This window comes from Petaurus breviceps, unplaced genomic scaffold (genome assembly GCF_028583685.1).
Source record: "Petaurus breviceps papuanus isolate PSGF00001 unplaced genomic scaffold, PetGlider_PUasm1.0 419, whole genome shotgun sequence".
In the NCBI taxonomy this organism is placed as follows: Eukaryota; Metazoa; Chordata; class Mammalia; order Diprotodontia; family Petauridae; genus Petaurus; species Petaurus breviceps.
The window spans coordinates 9,174,364-9,195,929 of NW_027186324.1; the positions used below are offsets into that span (position 1 = coordinate 9,174,364).

General features: G+C 40.3%; 1 protein-coding gene across 4 annotated transcripts in view; it reads right to left on the bottom strand.

Moving 5' to 3' along the window:
• CTPS2 (CTP synthase 2) overlaps positions 1-21,566 on the bottom strand; it is a 149,022-nt gene that overhangs the window by 84,833 nt on the left and 42,623 nt on the right. For all 4 annotated transcript variants that reach the window (XM_069100689.1, XM_069100688.1, XM_069100690.1 and 1 more), the window contains exons 9-11: positions 5,175-5,307; positions 1,734-1,822; positions 336-430 (exon numbers count right to left, since the gene is read on the bottom strand). In XM_069100689.1, coding sequence (XP_068956790.1) covers positions 336-430; positions 1,734-1,822; positions 5,175-5,307 — 317 coding nt within the window. The remainder of the gene's footprint in view (positions 1-335; positions 431-1,733; positions 1,823-5,174; positions 5,308-21,566) is intronic.

A 21,566-nucleotide genomic window follows, 5' to 3' on the forward strand; every position in this document is an offset into this window, starting at 1 on the left:
ATACTGAACTTAGTTACAAAGTATAAGGAAGTATTAAGAATGTATAGAGGATGTTCAGAATGGGGAAACTTCACTGCAAGTTATCCCTCACACTCTAAATCCAGTCTTTTTTCCATTATAACATTATGCTTCTACAGCATAAAGCTAAAAAAGCGTATCCTCGCTTACCACAACCAGGTAAACGGGACTGTTCTCCCCACCCCTCATCTTCGAACTGAAATGTGTGATATTATCAAGCCCAGATAAAGGTTACATTCCGACCCTACTACTTCTCTACAATGAGATAAATCATGTCATCCTATCGTTTATCGTTAATCGTATGAGTTGAGTCTTACCCAGAAAAGGGATTTTCTTTGTTCTTGCCCAAGAAATTGCCCGGAGTTTTCCCTCTGTGCCCCTGTAGCCAAAGCCTCCTGGCACTAGGATCCCACTGTGAACAACGACAAGAAGGTTCAAGGTAAGCGTCCGTCACTCCTTTCATTATCAAACATCACCATTTCTAGCAAACGACAAGTCAAACATTAAGAATAAGGACGTTAGATATACCTGAATTTTTAAAGTGAATTAGGTTTTAAAAACAAAAGCACAGACCTGCATAATTCTAATTCTTTTTTAACATTAGGTAGTCACCACCACTTAGGAACTGCAGCAATGGCTTCATTTCAATTTTACTCATGTACTGAAAGACGTTGGCAGCTAGGTTACTTTGCCTGAAGTAGGTATATGATCTGATGTCAGTTCAACAATCCAATAATTATTTGTGAATTGGCCGTCACAACTTCTCTTCCTGAAATTTTCCCAAGGATGAAGAGAATTTGAACCACTATGTGATATCATTTGGTATAACACAAAATTCATGAATATTTTCTGGTCTTTTTTTTTTTGTTCCCATTTGGCATTTGAACTGCATAATAATTGAGAGAATTTAATTCAAGAAAAAATAAATCTTGTTAATTCAAGAAAAAATAAATTGTTTCAGATTCTGTTCCAAAAAGATTATTCCCTGTTCCCCACAAAAGGCATTATAAAATGAAGCCAAGAGCTATTAAGCTAAGTTGAAATCAGCTAACGCATCTGAGAAGATCAATGGCTACCAAAGACCTCAACGTTCCAGTGGATTGATACATGGAGTGTTTGGAAATGACATGCAGTGCTATACAATAGTTCTATCTAGATGGTCCCCAAGCTAAAATGTGAGAATGCTCAGTCATATGGTCAATGAAAGAGTACACTATAAAACATAAGCTAAAAACGAAACAAGTGTCCTTAAACCATCTTGTAGCTTAACTTCAGATATCAAATATTCTGATCACCCACCGATACAAAAACAAAATATACCCCCTCCAAAAGCTTTCAATGTATAATTCTACAATACAGTTCTGAAGTCCACATATTACTTAGTCCTCCCCCTCTCTCTTCCACCAACCAATTCTCATCATTTTTACAGGTAGGATTTAGTGACCTTAAGTATATATATATATATTTAGAGGGCACTTGTGCAAGGTCACACGGCTAGGAAGTGTGTCAAGTGTCTGAGTCCGGATTTGAACCCAGGTCCTCCTGACTCCGGGGCCGGTGCTCTATTCACGGCACCACCTAGCTGCCCCCTTAAGTATATTTTTTAAAAATAAATTTTGAAAATACACAAAAACCACACAAGGAGTATCTGACGGGTCTAGAGTCAGAAGTGACACTCTCAAGTATCTACTGTACGCAGTGTCGCGGGCACTCACTTGGCTTTGCACAGCTTCTGCCAGGCTTCGTGGAATCTCACAGGGTTTTCAACCTCAGAAGACTGTTCAAGATCTGTAGAATCTACATACTGAGAAGAAAACCAACAAGCTAGGTGTCGGGCATCATAGTAGGCAGACAAAGACAAAAACGAGACACTCCCCACCCTAAAGGAACTTACATTCTGTGCAGAGACAACAAAGAGTATACAAGTGGGTACAGAAGAAGTCCAAGGCAATTTCGGGGAAGGAAGCAGTAGTAACTGGGAGGTCTGGGGGGGGGGGAGGAGGAGAAGGAGTATTGGGAGAGTGGAAAATCAGGAAAGGTCTCACAGAAGGAGACAGCCAACATAACTCATCCTCTATCCAAAAAAGGAGGATACTGGAAAACGCGAACTTCAAATACCACCAAATGACATCCAAAAGATTCTAAAAAAACTGCACATGAATCTTTCAAGAGATTCTAATACATAAAGTAGTCCTGGGGTAATTCCTCTATAAAACATTATCACAGTCTCACTTTTCAAATTTAAAAATGAGTCTCATCTTAATTAATACATAGCAAGCAGTATCATATTCCATTGAAAAGACCAGATCCAGGTGTAATGAATTCTATTAGATAAAATCCCATTTATCTCCAGTACCAGTCTAACCTATTCACGGAGGTTTTACTCTCTAACAAAAGCACAGGTTTTGTATCTTTTTTGGAATATAATCTTAAATGGGCTTCAATTTTTACAGAGTAAAGGCATGGGATGGTAGAGGTTGACAATTTGGGATGGAATTAGAATTAGGATGGGTAAAGTTGCAAGAGGCCTTAGAGAGGATCAAAGTTCAAATTCCTTCTTTTCTGCAGAAGAGGAAACTAAGACCCAATTAACACAACTGATTAGTGTCATGGCCAGAATTAAACTCGTTTTCCTGACTTCCACGTCATTTTTCTTTCCATCACATCACAATTTCCCATAAATGCAAATGGTGATCAGCAAAGAGAGATAAGAAAGTGGTTCAAGCCCTAAAACCTGCTGTCGGGAACAAAATACAAACCACTACACACGTAAATGTATGCAGCGAGAGAATCTGAACTCCATAAAATTCAAAATAAGTAATTCTGGAGGTTTGATCAAATGTTAAAATATTTTACCTGCACTTGCCATTTGGTACATTGGGTATATATGTATTACATATGTGTGTACATATGTATGCGTGTATATGTGTATTGTGTGGTATGTGGAAAACATGCACATGCAAACTGAATTGTGCATGCATATGTATGTGTATTCACATGTACATATGTACAGGCATGCGTGTTTATATACACATAGATCACAACATATGAAGGGATCCGTCTAGTTTCTTGGATGCCTATACTCTTTCATTTTCTTCCCCTTTGTTCAGACACTTACTAGCTATGTGACCTTGGGCAAGATAACTTCTGTTTGCCACAGTTTCCTCCTCAATAAAATGGGGATAATAATACCATCTACCTGCCAGGGTTGCCATGAGGATTAAATGAGAAAACAATTCTAAAGCACTTAACACAGTGCCTGACACACAGTAAGCATTGTAGAAAGGTGAGTTATTATACTGATTTTTTTTCATATTCAGGCTCTCTTAAAACTCCTTATGATGGACTTTGGCCATGATGGACTTTCCCAATGTCCAAATGAAAAGCAGTTATTGAGTTATCCTTCTGCAGGGATTGCATGTGAGAATTTATTTTCAAATGTGTCTTTAAGTTGGAATGCTACTTCTAAAAACTCATAAAAAATAAACAAAAGATGACAAGAGACAAAATATATGATAAAATTATGCCTTATAATATAGATGCAAGAGGGGGCAGCTAGGTGGCACAGTGAATAGAGCACCAGCCCTGGAGTCAGAAGGACCTCAGTTCAAATTCGGCCTCAGACACTTAATACAAAAACCTAGCCATGTGACCTTGGGCAAGTCACTTAACCCCAATTGCCTTCCAAAAAAAAGCAAAAAAAAAATACAGAGAGATGCAAGAATTTCAAGAGTAGTTTATAACTATTAATAATAGTTACATTCTACTTTAGCAATTTTGAGGTAAACAGCACTTTTTTATTGATTGTTTTGTTCATTCAAAATTTTTTTAAATACCTACTATCAATTCTACTGCATCCAAAAAATAGTTCTAAATTTGCACTCATAGGTGCATGCACAGCTTAATTCTATAAAGCATATTTCAATTTAGTTTAAGTATGAACACTTAATAATTGTGATATTATATGTATACATAGGTAGATGTATGTGTGTGCATATGCATGTATATAAAAATGTGTACATATGTACATAGACGAGGGCACAGGGCAAGTTGAATAGGAAGGGATGTTATCTAAAAAATAAGATTAAAAGGTGAGAGAAGAATATATTGGGAGGAGAAAGGGAGAGATAGAATAGGGTAAATTATCTCACATAAAAAAGGCAAGAGGTGGGGCGGCCAGGTAGCACAGCGAGTAAGAGCACCGGCTCCAGTGTTGGGATGACCTGGAGATCGAATCCCGAGCTCAAACACTTAGCACCCACCCAGAAACACCTGGCCATGTAAACTTGAGCAAGTTACTTAACCCCAATTGCTTAGGGGCGGCCAGGTGGGCTCAGTGAGTAAGAGCACCGGCTCCAGTGTTGAGATGACCTGGTGATCGAATCGCGGGCTCAGACACTCAGCACCACACCCAGAAATAACTGGCTGTGTAACCTTGAGCAAGTTACTTAACCCTGATTGCTTAAAAAAAAAAAAAAGGCAAGAGGTGAAAGGGAATGAGTCAACCTTACTCTCACCGAATATGGCTTAAGGAGGGAATAACATACACACTCAATTGGTATCTTACCCTACAGGAAAGTAGGGGGGGAGGGGATAGAGGGGAAGATGACAGAAGGGAAGGCAGACTGGGGGAGAGGGTAGTTAGAAGCAAACACTTTTGAAAAGGGACAGGGTCAAAGGAGAAAATAGAATAAATGGTGAGTGGGACAGAATGGAGGGAAATATAGCTAGTTCTTCACAAATGTTTTGCATAACTAGACATGTATAACCTATTCAAATTGCTTGTCTTCCCAGTGGGGGTGGGTGAGGAGGGAAGAAGGGAGATAATCTGGAATTCAAACTTTTAAAAATAAATGTTAAAAAATTGTTGTTACATGCAACTGGGAAATAAGATATACAGGCAATGGGGGATAGAAATTAATCTTGCCCTACAAGAAAGTAAGGGAGAAGGGGAGGGATAAGGGGGGATATATGTGAGGGCAGACTGGGGGGGAAGGATAATCAGTATGCTTGCCATCGTGTGGTATAGGAAAGAGATGGGAGAAAATATAGAACTCAAAATCTTGTGGAAATGAATGTTGAAAACAAAAAATAAATAGATAAATTCTGAAAAAATATATAATTGAAATATTATAGAAAAACGGGTCAAGTCTTACCATTAAATCTAATTTGTGATTAATCGCCAATGCAGAGTGTTCCAAGGCTTTAAATACTGATGCATAGCAGTCACTAAGTTTGGTGTATTTGCCAACCAGGGCTATGGAGCATGTTTTCTGTAATCTTTCATACCTAAGAAAAAAAACATTTTTTTTTCAAATGATTTGCAAGGTCACAATATGTAAATCACACCAAAGCATCATATTATAAGACCTAACTGTTAGACTGTCTAGCAGCAAAGCACAATTTTTAATCAATCATAACAGTTAAGCCTCACCCTTACAATAAGACTCTTGAACCTAAAATTCTATTTCTAAAGTGTCTTACATCTGTCAGGAAATATCAAAACCATAAACAAATCCAGGAGATGGGACATACAAGTAATCTCAGAAAGAAAGGAGAGCTGTACAAAATTAAAACCTGATAGAATGGGGGAAAGGATATTTGTGTGAGAAAAGAAGCTTGAGGCAGTTCTGAGGCTCTGAAATAAAACAGCCCCTGTCTGAGAGAAGCTCCTAGAAAGACAATATAGTTTTTGTTGTTCAGTCGTTTCAGTCTGACTTTTAGTGATCCCATTTGAGATTTTCTTGGCAAAGATACCAGAATGGTTTCCCATTTCCTTCTCCAGCTCATTTTACAAATGAGGAAACTGAGGCAAACAGGGTTAAGTGATTTGTCCAGGGTCACACAGCTAGTAAGCATCTAAAGCTGGATTTAAATCCAGGAAGATATCTTCCTGACTCTATGCCAGGCACTCTATCCACCTTGCCCAAACAACACAGCTAAGAAGCTACAAACCACAGACTTGCTTCAGGAGTATGAGAACCTGTACACTGCTTGTTTGTAAAGACTTTTAAAGGTATTTACCTAAGGTAAATATGGGCTACTGCTAACTCTCATGATTTGAGACACTCAAAGCTATTGCACTCCCCTCCCCCATGGTAGAGCCTCTCGGGCTATTTGTTGATATTTTTTGTTAATGTTTGGAAGTCAGGGATCCATTCACATAGTACTGTTTTTGTAGCTGAAGCTCAGTGGCATCATTATACAACATGTCCCACAACTCTTAGTGCTGCCTTAAGCTTGAATAACTTATATAGTTTAACAGCTTAAAACTGCCCTAAGACTTTGAGAATGTATGGTACATAAAAAATACATTGCCTGAAGAATGTCTGACTCAAATATGCAGATTTTGGCAAACTGGCTTTTTGGAACTTCAGAAAGATAGGACTAGATACAGCTGATGAAAAAGTCAGCAGATAATGGCACCTAAGAATTTTGTGCATGGTTTCATGGAACTCATTTCTGAACACAGTTGTTATGCCCTGAACAATTGTTCAGTGCTTACAGCACCTGCGTATTTTATGACTCATGTTACTTTCTGTCCTGGCAAGTGTCAATGAATTGAGCCCCTTTAGGCTTAAACAAAGATGGCCTAACTGTTATTATGTGTGCTAATCCTAGAGAATTCCATCAAACAAAACTTCTATTGACTGGAAAATTCTAGATCTCTCAAAAAATATTCTGCCTTTGCCTAATTACAAAAGGTAAATAAATGCAGAAACAATTTTTAATGACTGGTTTGTATTCAAAACTAAATTTATTGATACTTTAATTTTTTTTTAAATTTGTCACATTAAAATATGGTCCCTCCAGAACCCTGTTCTGTAACAAGGAGTTACAATTAACCCAAACAAGCCAATATATTGGCCACATCTGCAAATGTTGTCTTGTGCTGTGCCAGTAGTCCACCACCTAGCCATCTGCCAAGAAGGAGGAATGCTTTACCACCAGCCTTCTCAAGCCTTCCTATGTGTCATCTCATATTTTCACTACAAGTTCTTTTTAGACCTATTCAGTTTTTACCTGAGGACAGATTGGACAAATGAAGAGTTCACCCTGATCAAACACAGCCAGTTAGTCAATGAGTAACAATTTATTAAGCCCTTAGTATGTACCAGGTACCATGTTAAACTCTAAAGATACAAAGAAAGACAAAAACATAATCCCTGTCCTCAAGAAGCTTACATTCTGACGGATGAGACAACATGTAAATGACTAGGTATACACAGAATAAGTGGAAGGTGACCTCAGAGAATGGACAGCTAGGGAGCACAGGCAATAGAGTGCTGGCCTTGGAGTCAAGAGGACCTGTGTTCAAATCCAGCCTCAGACACTTACTACCTGTGTGACCCTAAGCAAGTCATTTAACCCTGTTTGCCTCAGTTTCCTCATCTGTAAAATGAGCCAGAGAAGAAAATGGTAAACTCCTCCAATATCTTTGCCAAGAAAATCCCAAACAGGATCATGCAGCATTGGACATGACTAAAATGACTCTACAACAAGAATCTCAGAGGAAAGATGCTGATGTTATGTGTTGGGGTTTGGGTGGGAGTCAGAAAGGCCTCCTGCAGAAGTTAAGGATTTTAACTACATCTTAAAGGATGCCCAGGGTCAGAAGCAAAGGGGGAGAGAGAAGAACGTTCCAGGCATGGCGGGAGAGCCAGTAAAAAGACACAGAGAGGGGGCCAGATAGGTGGCGCAATGAATAGAGCACCAGCCCTGGAGTCAGGAGGACCCGCGTTCAAATCTGGACTAAGACACTTAACACTTACTAGCTGTGTGACCTTGGGCAAGTCATTTAACCCCAATGATCTTGCCTTCCCCCCTCCAAAAAGCCAAAAAAACAAATTAAAAAAAAGATACAGAGATGGGAGACAGGTGTTATGTACAGGGAACACATTTGTGAACTGGGGTGTTTTTCAGAATATGAAAAAGCAATATTATGAGAAAATTCAAAAATTCACAAGACACAAAAATTCTAGAAAGATTTCTCATCTTGCTTTGATATTAAAAGGTATTTTAAAAGTTATTCATGTCTGGAGCTCTCTGCAAAGTCAAACATTAAAGGACAGCCTGGTATTAAGTCTGTGGTACCATTAGCCTTTTCTTCAGTGGTAAAAGGAATCTGTACCCTCCCTCCAGCAGCCCAGACTGTCTATCACAAATTCTTCACGTGGTGTAGGAGAGCATTCCTTCACATAAATATTACAAGTAGGTTAAAAGGAGGGGAAGCTCACAAGGAGATATGTATGACGCACTGGTCATAGATGTTTTGAATGCCACTGACAAATAGGCAATCACGAAACAAGGCAAGACAAAACCCTAAAACCAACAAAGCTGGGGAGTAAATTATTTTAGGCCTTACTGTGCTAATTTATTTTACACAAAGGTAGCCTCACTGTATTGTCCACTAAGGCATGTAGCCACATAGCCTTCACTACACTTTTGTGAGATAAAGTACACGAGCCACACATATTGAAGACTTTGGCAATAACAAGTTCCACAGTATGCACAATGACTCCAGTGGGGTAAATGAAAAGAACAGTAAAGTGAAGCCCACGGTTAAGTAATTATCATGACCGGTCTTCCCTGGAGAAAGAAGATGAGGAAGCATCTGCCTCTTTTTGATAAAGGGAGGAGGTGGGGAGGACAAGCAATGCTCTCTACGTGTGAGATGTGCTTATTGTCAGTTTTACTGAACTACTGGAAAAGGGACAGGGAAAGGATCTGGAGCCAGTGCTGGGGTCAATATCTATTCAGCCTCACAATCTCCACTGACTTCTATAGATACAAGTTCAGCACTTCACAATAAGATAGATACGGGCTTGATCTAAGGAAAGGTTTGTGATAATCAAGATTATCTGTGAAGGTAGTTATATATTAGAGTTCTTCAAGAAACAGTTGTTGGGGGTGGCCAGGTAGCACAGCGAGTAAGAGCACCGGCCCCAGTGTCAGGATGACCTGGGGATCGAATCCAGGCTCAGACACTTAGCACCCACCCAGAAACACCTGGCCGTGTAACCTTGAGCAAGTTACTTAACCCCAATTGTTTTAAAAAAAAAAACAGTTATTGAGGGGGACTGTAAAAGGAATTCCTGCATAGGGATAAGAGGAAGGAAGAAGGGAAGGAGGAAGGAAGGAAGGAAGGAAGGAAGGAAGGAAGGAAGGAAGGAAGGAAGGAAGGAAGGAAGGAAGGAAGGAAGGAAGGAAGGAAGGAAGAGAGGGAAGGAAGGAGGGAGGGAGAGAGAAAGAGAGAAAGAAAGAAAGAAAAGAAGGAAGAAAGGAAGAAAGAAAAAGAAAGAAAGAGAGAAAGGAAGGAAGGACGGAAGGAAGGAAGGAAGGAAGCAAGGAAGCAAGGAAGCAAGGAAGGAAGGAAGGAAGGAAGGAAGGAAGGAAGGAAGGAAGGAAGGAAGGAAGGAAGGAAGGATTGTTAGACAGCCAGATGGACAGACAGCATTTATAAACGCTTACCATGTGCCTGGCACCATGTGAGATGAAAAGGACATAAATCCAACCAAGCAAGATGATCTCTACCCTCTCTAATTACAGAAGACAACACATAAAGAGAAATTGGAAAGCAGGAGGAGAGAGCGAGAAAGGGTAATGCAGCTGGTAAGGGGAATAGACAGAAAGGGAGGAAGGGAGGTGGGAAGGAAGGAATCAAAGAAGTAATAGAGGGAAGAAAGAAGGCAAAAAGGAATGGAGGGAGATAAGAAAGGAAGGAGGGAGGAAGGAAGAAGGAAACTCCTTGAGGACAGGTACTGTATTGATTTCTCATACTGGTAATTCCAGGACTTAACACAGTAACTGGCACATAATTGGCATTTGGTAATGCTTTATCTATCTTATCCAATCAAGGAGCATGATAATGAAGTTAAAACTACAGATTCAAGAGGAAATTACAATGTTAACAAATGACTACTTTCCAGTCAAATAAATTTTCATTAGTTTCCTATTTCCCGAGAAGATAAATTGGCATAAGACAGGAGAGCCAACTGCAATACCATCAAAATATACTATTCAGATACAGAATCAGTCAATAAATATTTATTAAGCACCTACTATGTGCTAGGCACTCTGTTAAGCCCTGAGAATACAAAGAAAGGCCAAAGGCAGTCCCTGTTCGCGGGGACCACAGTACGAGGGGGAAGTCAACCTGTAAGCACTATGTACAAATAAGCTATGTGCAGGATAAATTGGAAATCACCCATAGAGAGATGATTTAGAATTAAGGGATATCAGGAAAGGCTCTCTGCAGAAGGCAGGATTTTAGATGAAACCCAAAGGAAGCCAGAAGGTAGAGAACGGTGGAAAGCGCATTTCAGGTATAGGGAGAAAGCCACTAAAATGACCAAAATTTGGAGCTGAAGCATCTTGTAGGAAGAACAGCAAGGAGGCCAGTGTCACTGGATCACAGAGTATGTGACAAAGGAAGGGGCATGGTGTAAAAAGACTGGGGCATGTGTAAAAAAGACTGGAAAGGTGAGGTGGATGGGGTGGCAGTGGGGATAAAAGGCTTGGAATGCCAAACAAAAGGTTTTATATTTGACTCTAGAAGTGACAGGGAGCCACTGGAGTTTATTGAGGAGGGGAGTGACATGGTCAGATATGTACTTTAGGAAGATCACTCTGACAGCTCTGTGGGGAATGGAATAAGTGGAGAAAACTCGTGGCAGGAAGACTAGGGAGCAGTCTATTGCAATGGTGCATTCACGAAGTGATAGGGGCCCAAACCAGGGTGGAAGCAATGTCAGAAGATGGGAAGGGGCATATTCAAGAGATGTGACAAAGGTGAAATCAACAGGCCTTTGCCACTGATTAGATATGGGAGGTGAGACAGAGAAAGGAGTGCAGGACACTAAGGTTGTAAACCTGGAATACTGGGAGAGTGGTGGTGCCCAGGACAGGGAGCAGGTAAGTTAAGAAGGGGGAGGGTTTGGGGGAAAAGAAAGCTAGTGTTATCCTCGATGTGCTGCATTTCTGATGTCTACAGGACATCCAGGTTCAGATGTTCAACAGGCAACTAGAGATGAAAGAATTGAGGTCAGCAGAGAGGTTACCAGAGCTAGAGAGGTAGATTTGAGGAACATTAAGATAATAATTAGAAGATGGCAGAGTAGAAGCAGGACCTCCCCCGGGCTCTGGCTTCCCCCTTCCCCAATCCATGTAAAAGGGGGACTCTAAACAAACTTTGGAGCTGCAGAACCCACAAAATGACACAGAGAAGCTAACCTCCCGCTGAGGACAGCCAAAAAGGCTGGCAGAGAGCAGCCATCGCAGCACTCTGGGAGCCGAGCCCAGCCCCATGCCAAGGCTTTAGCCCCAGGGTGGACATGACCAGCCCCCAGCTGGAGGGACTCCAGATCAGCAGCAGCTGTGGCTGTTTCCAGATTTATCAACACATAGATGCGAAGGACAAGGTGAGAGGTCAGTGCAGTCTGGACTTTGGGACCCAGTAAGTGGAAGTGCCTGGCTTTTACCCTTGAGGCAAGAAGCCTCTGAGACACTGGCACAGTCAGCCAGCGCCACATGGCAGCTTCAGCTCCTGGCCTGCAAAGTGTAGGGGGACTAAGCGACCAGTCGGAGGGGTAATCCCTCTTACTTTAACCTGATTGGATCTGGATTGCAATCTAGGGTGGAGGTCCTGGGGTGTGTGTCCAGCTTGGCAGAGCATGTGGAGACCTCAGAGAGGGCACCCACCTAATACCTCCAGCAGCTGAGAAAATGCCAGCATTTGGGACGAAAGCTGCCCTGTCTGGTGGCAAAGTCCTACTGTGGCAAAAAGCCCAGAGGTCAAGTGACTGAGGAGCGACATGACCAGGCAAAGGAAACAAAGCAGACCGAATATTCCAACATTAAACTCCTATTTTGGGGACAAAAAGGAGCAAAGCATGGAACAGGAGGAAGACAGTGAAGTCAGAACTCCTGCACCAAAAGCTTCAAAGGAAAATACGAGCTGGTTACAGGCATAGAGGACCTTAAGAAGCAGATAAGAGAAGTGGAGGAAAAATTGGGAAGAGAAATGAGAATGATGCAAGAAAATTATGAAATTAGAGTCAACAGCTTGACTGAGGAAAATAACAACTTAAAAAACAGACTAACTCAAATGGCAAAAGAGGCTCAAAAAGGCACTGAGGAGAACAATGCCTTAAAAAGCCGAATTTGCCAGATGATAAAAGAATCTCAAAAGCTCACTGAGGAGAATCATTGCTTCAGAATTAGATTAGAGCAAATGGAAGCTAATGACTTTATGAGAAATCAAGATGCTGTTAAACAGATCCAAACAAATGAAAGAATAGAAGGCAATGTGAAATATCTCATGGGAAAAACAACTGACCTGGAAAACAGATCCAGGAGAGAGAACTTTAAAATTACTGGACTACCTGAAAGCCATGATCAAAGTAAGAACCTAGAAATCATCCTCTAGGAAGTTCTCAAAGAAAACTGCCCTGATGTTTTAGAACCAAAGGGCAAAATAGAGGTTGAAAGAATCCACCGTTCACCTCCTGAAAAAGATCCCAAAAAGAAAACTCCTAGGAATATTATAGCCAGGTTCCGGAATTCTCAGATTAAGGAGAAAATATTACAAGCAGCCAGGAAGAAACAATTTGAACATTGTAGAAACACAATCAGGATAATCCAGGATCTGGCAGCTTCTACAATGAGGGATCGAAGGGCTTGGAATATGATATTCCAGAGGGCAAAGGAGCTGGGACTAAAACCAAGAATCACCTACCCAGCAAAACTGAGTATCATGTTTCAGGGAAAAATATGGTAATTCGGTAGAATAAAGGACTTTCAAGCATTCTGGATGAAAAAAGCAGAGTTGAATAGAAAATGTGACATTCAGATACAAGAAGCAAGAGAAGCATGAGAAGGTAAACAGGGAAAAGAAATCATAAGGAACTAATCAAAGTTGAACTATTAACATTCCTACATGGAAAAACAATAATTGTGACTGATGAAACTTTTCTCAGTATGAAAATAATTGAAGGGAATAGAAATATATATATATATATATATATGAGGGTATATTCACATATGTGAACGTGTGTATATATGTGTGTAGGTATACATAGACAGAGGGCACAGGACCAATTTCACAGGAAGGGATGATACTTAAAAGGTAAAATTAAGACGTGAGAGAGGAATATAATGAGAGGAGATGGGGAGAGACAGAATGGGGTAAACTATCTTATACAGAAGAGGCAAGGGAAAATGTTTACAATGGAGGGGAAGAATAGGAAGGCAAAAGGGAATGGGTCAACCTTATTCCCATTGAATCTGGCTTGGGGAGGGAATGAAATATACACTAAATAGGGTATCTCACCCTCCAGGAGAGTAGGGGGGAAGGGGATGAGAGGGGGGATGATGGAAGGGGGAGCAGGCTGGGGGGGAGGGAAATTGGAAGCACCCACTTTTGAAAAGGGATGGGATCAAAGTAGAGAATAGAACAAGTGGGAGGTGGGATAGGAGGGAGGGAAATATAGTCAGTCCTTTACAATATATCTACTATGTTAATATTTTGCATTAGCTACACATGTACAACCTGTACTGAAGTGCTTATCTTCCCAGCAAGGGTGGTTGACAAGGGAGGAAGGGAATAAATCTGGAATACAAAGTTTTAAAATCAAAAATTCAAATATATATATATATATATATATATATATATATATACTATTATTAATACTATTTTACATGTAATTGTGAAATAAGATATACAAGCACTGGGGCATAGAGATCCACCATGCCCTACTGGAAAAGTCAAAAGGATATGGGAGAAAATATGGGAGAGAGCAGATTGGAGGAGGGGATATCCTGTGGGACTGCTATTCTGGGGTGGTGGGTAGGGGGAAAATGGGGAGAAAATTTGTAACTCAAAATCTGGCAGAAATGAATGATGCAAATAAAATTTTTATTAAAAAAAGAGATAATAATTAAATGCCTGGGAGGTGATAAGATCAGCAAGTTAAACAGCGTAGGGGAAGAAGAGGGCCCAAGACAGAGCCCTGCTGATCCGAGGTTAGCAGGCATGACTTGGATCTTCTGAGAAGGGGAAATCAGATAGCTAAGAGAAGGTGCAGGAGAAGGTAGCACCCAAAAATCTAGAGAAGAGAGTATCAAAGAGAAACGGATGACCTACATGTCAAAGGCTATAGACAGATCAGGAAGGGTGAGGACTGAGAAAAGGTCACTAGATTTGGCAAATAAGAGAGCATTAGTAGCTTTAAAGAGAGCAGAGAGATGAGGTCAGAAGCCATCGGTGAGTTAGGGGGATGTCTACCCCAAGCATGTGAAGACTTTCCCCAGAGGAATGGGCAGATGAGAATAATCTGTTCTAATGGCCGTGAAGGTGGCTGGAGCAGGAACCCTGGAGTGCTTAGGCTTGGCCAGACTCTAAAGACACCAAGGTCATTCAGTGCATCCCAGGCCATCACCAGTCATCCTGACTTTTGTCTTGCCACTGGACTAGGATCACTCAAGAAGAAAGAGTAAAACTTGGATAGACTGGGCTCTCCTCAGCAATAGAAGGTCACAAGACAACTAGAAAGGACTCGTGACGGAAAGGGCTGTCCACATCCAGAGAAAGAACTACGGAGTCCGAATGCAGACTGAAGCGAGCTGCCTGCTCTCTCTCTCTTTCTCCTTCTGTTTTGTGGGTTTCTCCTGCCTCACAGTTTATTCCATTGCTTGTAATTCTTCTTTCCAACTTGACTGAAGTTAATGTGAAGCCATGTGTAGAACCTGTATCAGATTACTTGATGCCATGAGGGGAGAGGGAGGAGGAGAGTGAGGGAAAAAATCTGGAACTCAAAAAGTTGTGGAACTGAATGCTGTAAACTAAGAGTAAATTAATTTTAAGAAAATTTTTAAAATGCATAAAAAAGAAGAAAGAGCAGAGCTTATGATTTTGAGCAACTCTGCCTCACTTTAACTCAATTTCCGAGCAAGTCAAGACGTCCCCCAGTGACGTCACCAGTCCTCTTGAAAAAGGATAACAACAAAGCACCAAAGGAAGAAGAAATACTGAAGGAGAGCTAGCAGGGACGGATGGAGGGAGGGAGACACGGGCATGTTGTAAACAGCAGGGAAGTAGCTGGAAGACAGGAAGAGATTGAAGATCATGAGAGGGCAAGAAGGATGGAGTCAATCTCCTGGAGAAGACAGGATGGGATGGGATCTCTTGTGCGTACAGAGGAGTTGACTTTGGGGCAAGCAGAAGGCCCACCTCATCATGCGAGACAGGGGCAGAGGAAATAGTGACAAAAGACACCTGTGTGATGGAATATGAGGAAGAGGGGAGAGGAGGGAGCTTTCAGCAAACGGCCTACATTTTTTCTGTAAAATATGAGGCAAGGCTCTCAGCTGAGGCGAGGCAGAGAAGGCTTGAAAGGCAGTTAAGAAAAAAGTCTGAGGGAGCTGCTTATGATGAGTGGGGCAGTGAGTTATTAAGGGAGGTATAAAAAGATTGCCTTGCAACAATGAGAGCCCAGTTGAGGTTACATAACATTAATTTCTAGTGAACTCAGACAGGATGGTTTCATTATTTTCTCCAGCTTCTTTCAGCAGTATGTATGTAGCAGCAAAGGAGAGTATGATCCAAGGCTGAAACCTGGCAGGGAAAGATGAGTGATATAATACAGGGCAGAAGGCAATATAGAACTGAAACAGTTTATCAACTCAGTGCAAATTGAAGCATACTTTTTTTCTCTTTTCACATTCTCTATTAAAGAATGTATTTTATTTTTTCTCAATCATATGTAAAAATAATTTTTAACATTCATTTATAATTTTTGAGTTCTAAATTCCCTCTCTCTGCTCACCCCTCCTTGAGAAGTCAAGCACTTTGATAAAGATTATACACATGCAATCATGTAAAACATATGTCCATGACTAGGTGGTGCAGTGAGTAAAGCGCTGGCCCCAGAGTCAGGAGGACCTGAGTTCGGTTCCGGACTTAGACACTTAACACCCACACAAAAAACTAGGCGTGTAACCTTGGGCAAGTTACTTAACCCCAATTGCCCTCCAAAAGGCAAAAAAAAAAAAAAAAACATATGTCCATGTTAGCCATGTTGCAAAAGAAAACAGACTAAAAAAGAGACAAGAAAAATAAAGTTTAAAAAGTATGATTTGATCTGTATTCATACTCCATCAGTTTTTTCTCTGGAGGTGGACAGCATTTTTTATCACAAGTCCTTTGGAACTGCCTTGGATCACTGTATTGCTGAAAACAGCTAAGTGATTCACAGGTGGTAATCATACAATATTATGGTTATTATGTAAAATGATCTCATGGCTCTGCTCATTTCACTTAGTATCAGTTCATATAAGCTGAAACATACTTTCTACACTTATTTTATTTTTCTTACTTTTTTCTTTTTGCAACATGATTAATATTGAAATATGTTTTGCATGCCTTCACATATATAATCAATATATTGCTTGCCCTCTCAAAGGAGCAGGAAAGGGGCTTGAGGGATGGAGAGAATTTGGAACTCAAAATTATTTTAAATGCATGTTAAAAATATATAATAAGTTTTTTAAAAAAGAAAGAGGGACATGGGAAGGCCAGGTGGCGCAGTGAGTAGAGCATGAGACCTGGAGTCAGGAGAACCTGAGTTCAAATCTGGCCTCAGACACTTGACACAAAAACTAGCCAGGTGACCTTGGACAGGTCGCTTAACCCCAATTGCCCTCCAAAAAGCAAAAGAAAAAAAAAGTTAAAAAAAAAAAGAGGGACAGAGCCAAGATGGCAGAGTAAAAGCAGGAACCTGCTTAAGCTCCCACACCAAACACCTCCAATACCTGTAAAATATGACTCTAAACAAATTTTAGAGCTACAGAACACACAAAGTGACAGAGAGAAACAAATCTCCCACTGAAGGCAGCCTGGAAGGCCCACTGGAAGGGTCTACCACACTGAGCTGGGAGCCGAGCACAGTCCCGTGAGTTGCACAGGCCCAGAACCATGCCAGAGCAGACTTCAGGAGAGAAAATCACCAGCAGCTGTGGTAGTTTCCAGACTTCTCAAGCCATAAATTCCAAAGAGAAAATAAAAGGTTAGTGGGGAGGGAACCTTGCTGATCCAGGGTGAGAGTAGAACACGGTCTGGCCCCAAAGGAGAGAGGTAGTAGAGGTGAAGCGGCTGCCTCCACAGCCCCTGGCCTGCAGATCGTAGGGGGACCAAGCAACCATTCAAAGGGTGATTGCTCTTGCTTTAACCTGCTTGTATCTGGATCACAGTCTTGGGTGGTGATCCTGAGGTGAAGAACGCCAGTGTGCCAGAGCTTGTAGGGGCTGTAGAGAGGGCACCCTCCTCATAGCTCTGAAAACAGCTCTGACAACAACTGCAAAACCCCCAGCAATTTGGGACACAGCTCTCTCCACTCTGGAAGCAGAGTTCTACCATGGAAAAGAGCTCAAAAGTCAAGTAATGGGCTGGCAAGATGAGCAAGCAGAAAAAGTACAATCAGACCATAGAATCCTTTTTGGGGACAAAAAGGATCAAAACATGGAGCCAGAAGAAGACAACAAGTCAAAACTCCTGCATCAAAAGCTTCCAAGAAATATATGAGCTGGTTATAGGTCACGGAGGAGCTCAAGGAGGATTTTGAAAATCATGTAAGAGAAGTAGAGGAAAAACTAGGAAGAGAAATGAGAATGATTCAAGAAAATCATGAAAATAGGGTCAACAGCCTGACTGAAGAAAATACCTTAAAAAATAGACTGACTCAAATGGCAAAAGAGGCTCAAAAAGGCAATGAGGAGAAGAATGCCTTAAAAAGCCAAACTGCCCAGATGGAAAAGGAAATTCAAAAACTCACTGAAGAGAATAATTCCTTCAAAATTAGACTGGAGCAAATGAAAGCTAATGACTTTATGAGAAATCAAGATACTATAAAACAGAACCAAACAAATGAAAGAATAGAAGGCAATGTGAAATGTCTCATTGGAAAAATCACTGACCTGTAAAATAGATCCAGGAGAGATCATATAAAAATTATTAGACTACCTGAAAGCCATGATCAAAAAAAGAGCCTAGAGTGAATAGAGCACCGGCCCTGGAGTCAGGAGGACCTGAGTTCAAATCCAGGCTCAGACACTCAACACAAAAACTAGCCATGTGACCCTGGGCAAGTCACTTAACCCCAATTGCCCTCCAAAAAGCAAAATAAAAAAATAACTGTTAAAAGTATAATGAAATAAAAATAGAATACAACACAGAAAATGTTAATTTTAGGGGCGGCCAGGTGGCTCAGTGAGTAAGAGCACCAGCCCCAGAGTCGGAATGACCTGGGATCGATTCCGGGCTCAGATACTTACCACCACACCCAGAAATAACTGGCCGTGTAACCTTGAGAAAGTTATTTAACCCCAATTGCTTAAAAAAAAAAACGGGGTTAGAAATCATTCTTCAAGAAATTCTCAAGGAAAATTGCCTTGATATTCTAGAACCAGAGCACAAAATAGAAATTGAAAGAATTCACCAATTGCTTCTTGAAAAAGATCCCAAAAAGAAAACTCCTAGGAATATTATAGCCAAATTCCAGAGTTCCCAGGTCAAGGAGAAAATATTACAAGCTGTCAGAAACAATCTGAGTACTGTGGAAACACAATCAGGATAACACAAAATCTAGCAGCTTCTACATTAAGGGATCAAAGGGGTTAGAATATGATATTCTGGAAGTCAAAGGAGCTAGCATTAAAACCAAGAATCACATACCCAGCAAAACTGAATATAATGCCTCAAGGGAAAATATGGCCATTCAATGAAATAGAGGACTTTCAAGTATTCTTGATGAAAAAAAATATTCTTGATGAAAAACCTAGAGCTGAACAGAAAATTGGCTTTCAAATACAAGAAGCAATAGAAGCAATAAACAGGAAAAATAAATTACAAGGAACTTATTAAAGTTGAACTATTTACATTCCTACATGGAAAAAACAATAACTGTAGCTCGTAAGACTTTTCTCAGTATGAGGATAGCTGAAGGGAATATATATCTATACATATATATGTGTATAGGTGTGTGTATGTGTGTATAAATATATATGTGAGTGTGAGTATATATGTGTACATGTATACATAGACAAAGGACACAGGATCAGTTGAATAGGAAGGGATGATATCTAAAAAATAAAATTAAGAGGTAAGAGAGGAATATATTGGGAGAAGGAGAAAGGGAAAGATAGAATAGGGTAAATTATCTCATATAAAAGAGGCAAGAGAAAGTGTTACAATGGAGGGGAAGAGCAGGAAGGTGAAAGGGAATGGGTCAACCTTACTCTCATTGAATTTGGCTTAAGGAGGGAATAACATACACACTCAATTGGGTATCTTACCCTATAGGAAAGTAGGGGGGAAGGGGATAAGAGGGGGGTGATAGAAGGGAGGGCAGATTGGAGGAGAGGGTAGTTAGAAGCAAACACTTTTGAAAAGGGACAAGGTCAAAGTAGAAAATAGAATAAGTGGGGGCACGATAGAATTGAGGGAAATATAGTTAGTCTTTCACAATATAGCTACTATGGAAACGTTTTGAGTAACTACAGATGTACAACTCATATTGAATTGCTTGTCTTCCCAATGGGGGTGGGTGAGGAGGGAAGACAGGAAAGAATCTGGAAGTCAAAGTTTTAAAAACAAATGTTTAAAAAAATTATTTTTTACATGCAACTGGGAAATAAGATATATAGGCACTGAGGTATAGAAATCCATCTTGCCCTACAAAAAGTTAGGGGGGGTGGGGAAGGATATAAGAGAAAACAGATTGGGGGAAGGGGTATTCAGTAGGCTCGATATCTTGGGGTGGGGAGTAGGGGAAAGACAGGGAGAAAATTTGTAACTCAAAATCTGGTGGAAATGAGTGTTGAAAACTAAAAATAAATAAATAAAAGGTTTTTTTAAAGAAAGAAAAGGAGAAGGGTAAAGAGTGCAGAGGAGATGGCCTTGTAAAGAACTGAAGAGGACTGGAGGTCACATCACAGTGTAGATCAAAGTTTGGGGTTGCAAGGCAGAGATAAAAGTGGAATAACAATAGATTATAACTAGATAAAGGAATTTCAGAGTTCATGAAGAAAGAGAAAGAATACAGCTTTTCAGAACATCTTTTGAAGCTAAATCTCCTTCAAATTTATCTTTGCATAAGCTTGGAAAAATCATAAGCACCAGAAATCTTCAAAAAGAACAACAGACCTCTATTATAAATAAAACTTATTATAAATCCGGATAAAGCAAAGTTTCCTTGGCTCACAGCCTTAAAGATGAAAGAACCTTAGGACCATCTAGTCTGCCCAATTCATTTTAAAGATAAGAAAATTGAGGCCTAGTGAGAATAATGTCCAGGGTCACACACTGTAGAAAGTAGTGGAATCCAGATTCAAATTTAAGATCATTTTCTGAATAAAAATTTAGTTCTCTTTCCATTGCATCAGGCTATCCCCCTTTCAAGTATAAGAAGTCTTCTTACATGAAAAAACTTTCAGTCTTCCTTTTATAATTAACTGTATTATTAGTACACATTGATTGAAAAGATACATAATAGCAAAAAGCTACTATGAATATTTAGTAACACTTTAAATGAATTTGTACTTTATTAACCACAGCAGCACCTAACATATATTTTTAAAAGTCATTGTGTGAAAGATACTGCACAAAGTCAGCAGCTCTGAAGGCAGGAAGTCCTATATTTCAGACCTACCTCTTACACAGGCTGGTTGACCAAGGAAAAAAAAAATCATTTAACCTCTCAGTATAGCATGGAAAAGTGGGAGAAAGGCTAAATTTGAAGTCAGAGGGCCTGAGTTTCAATCCCAGGTCTGCTGGAACTGTAGAGCAGAAAACTGATCCCAAGGGTAACAAAGGTTCATTTGGTGTAACTTTGGATTAATCGCCTAAACTTTCTGAGTTTTAGTTTGTTTATCTACAAAAGGAGGGAGTTGGACCAGACGGACCTCTAAGGTCCATTCCAGCTCATCATCCCCAGGCAACACTAAGTCACAGATATGCTGGTTGGTGTTTCCATACCAGGAATTCCCTAAATATCTGGACCCAAATGCTGCTGCCAATATACATGGATATTGAGAGAGAGAAAAATCTATAAATATAGAAATATAGAGAAAGAGATAGAGACAGAGATTTATAGTGATAAAGCTACAGAGATAAACAGAAAAAGAAATCTACAGACATAGGTAAAGATGTCTATCTTTCAATACCTATGTTAATCTCCTTATCTATCTCTATATATACACATAGATCTCTACATCTCTATCTATAGAGATATCAATAGAGATATATTGATACTCAGGAAGCCTACAAACATTTCCATGTCTCTCCCATCCTCAAAAAAACACTCATTCAATTTAGCCCCACTAGCTACCATCTTTATTTACATTTATATTTATATCTACATGTGCAAGGCACATATGAAAAGCTGAGCAGGCTCTGTCAGGAAGGCCTGGGTTTAGCTACTGTCTCTGACACTGCCTGATGTGGCCATGTGTACCTTAACCACTAAGACCCTCAAGCAATTCTGAAAAACAATTAA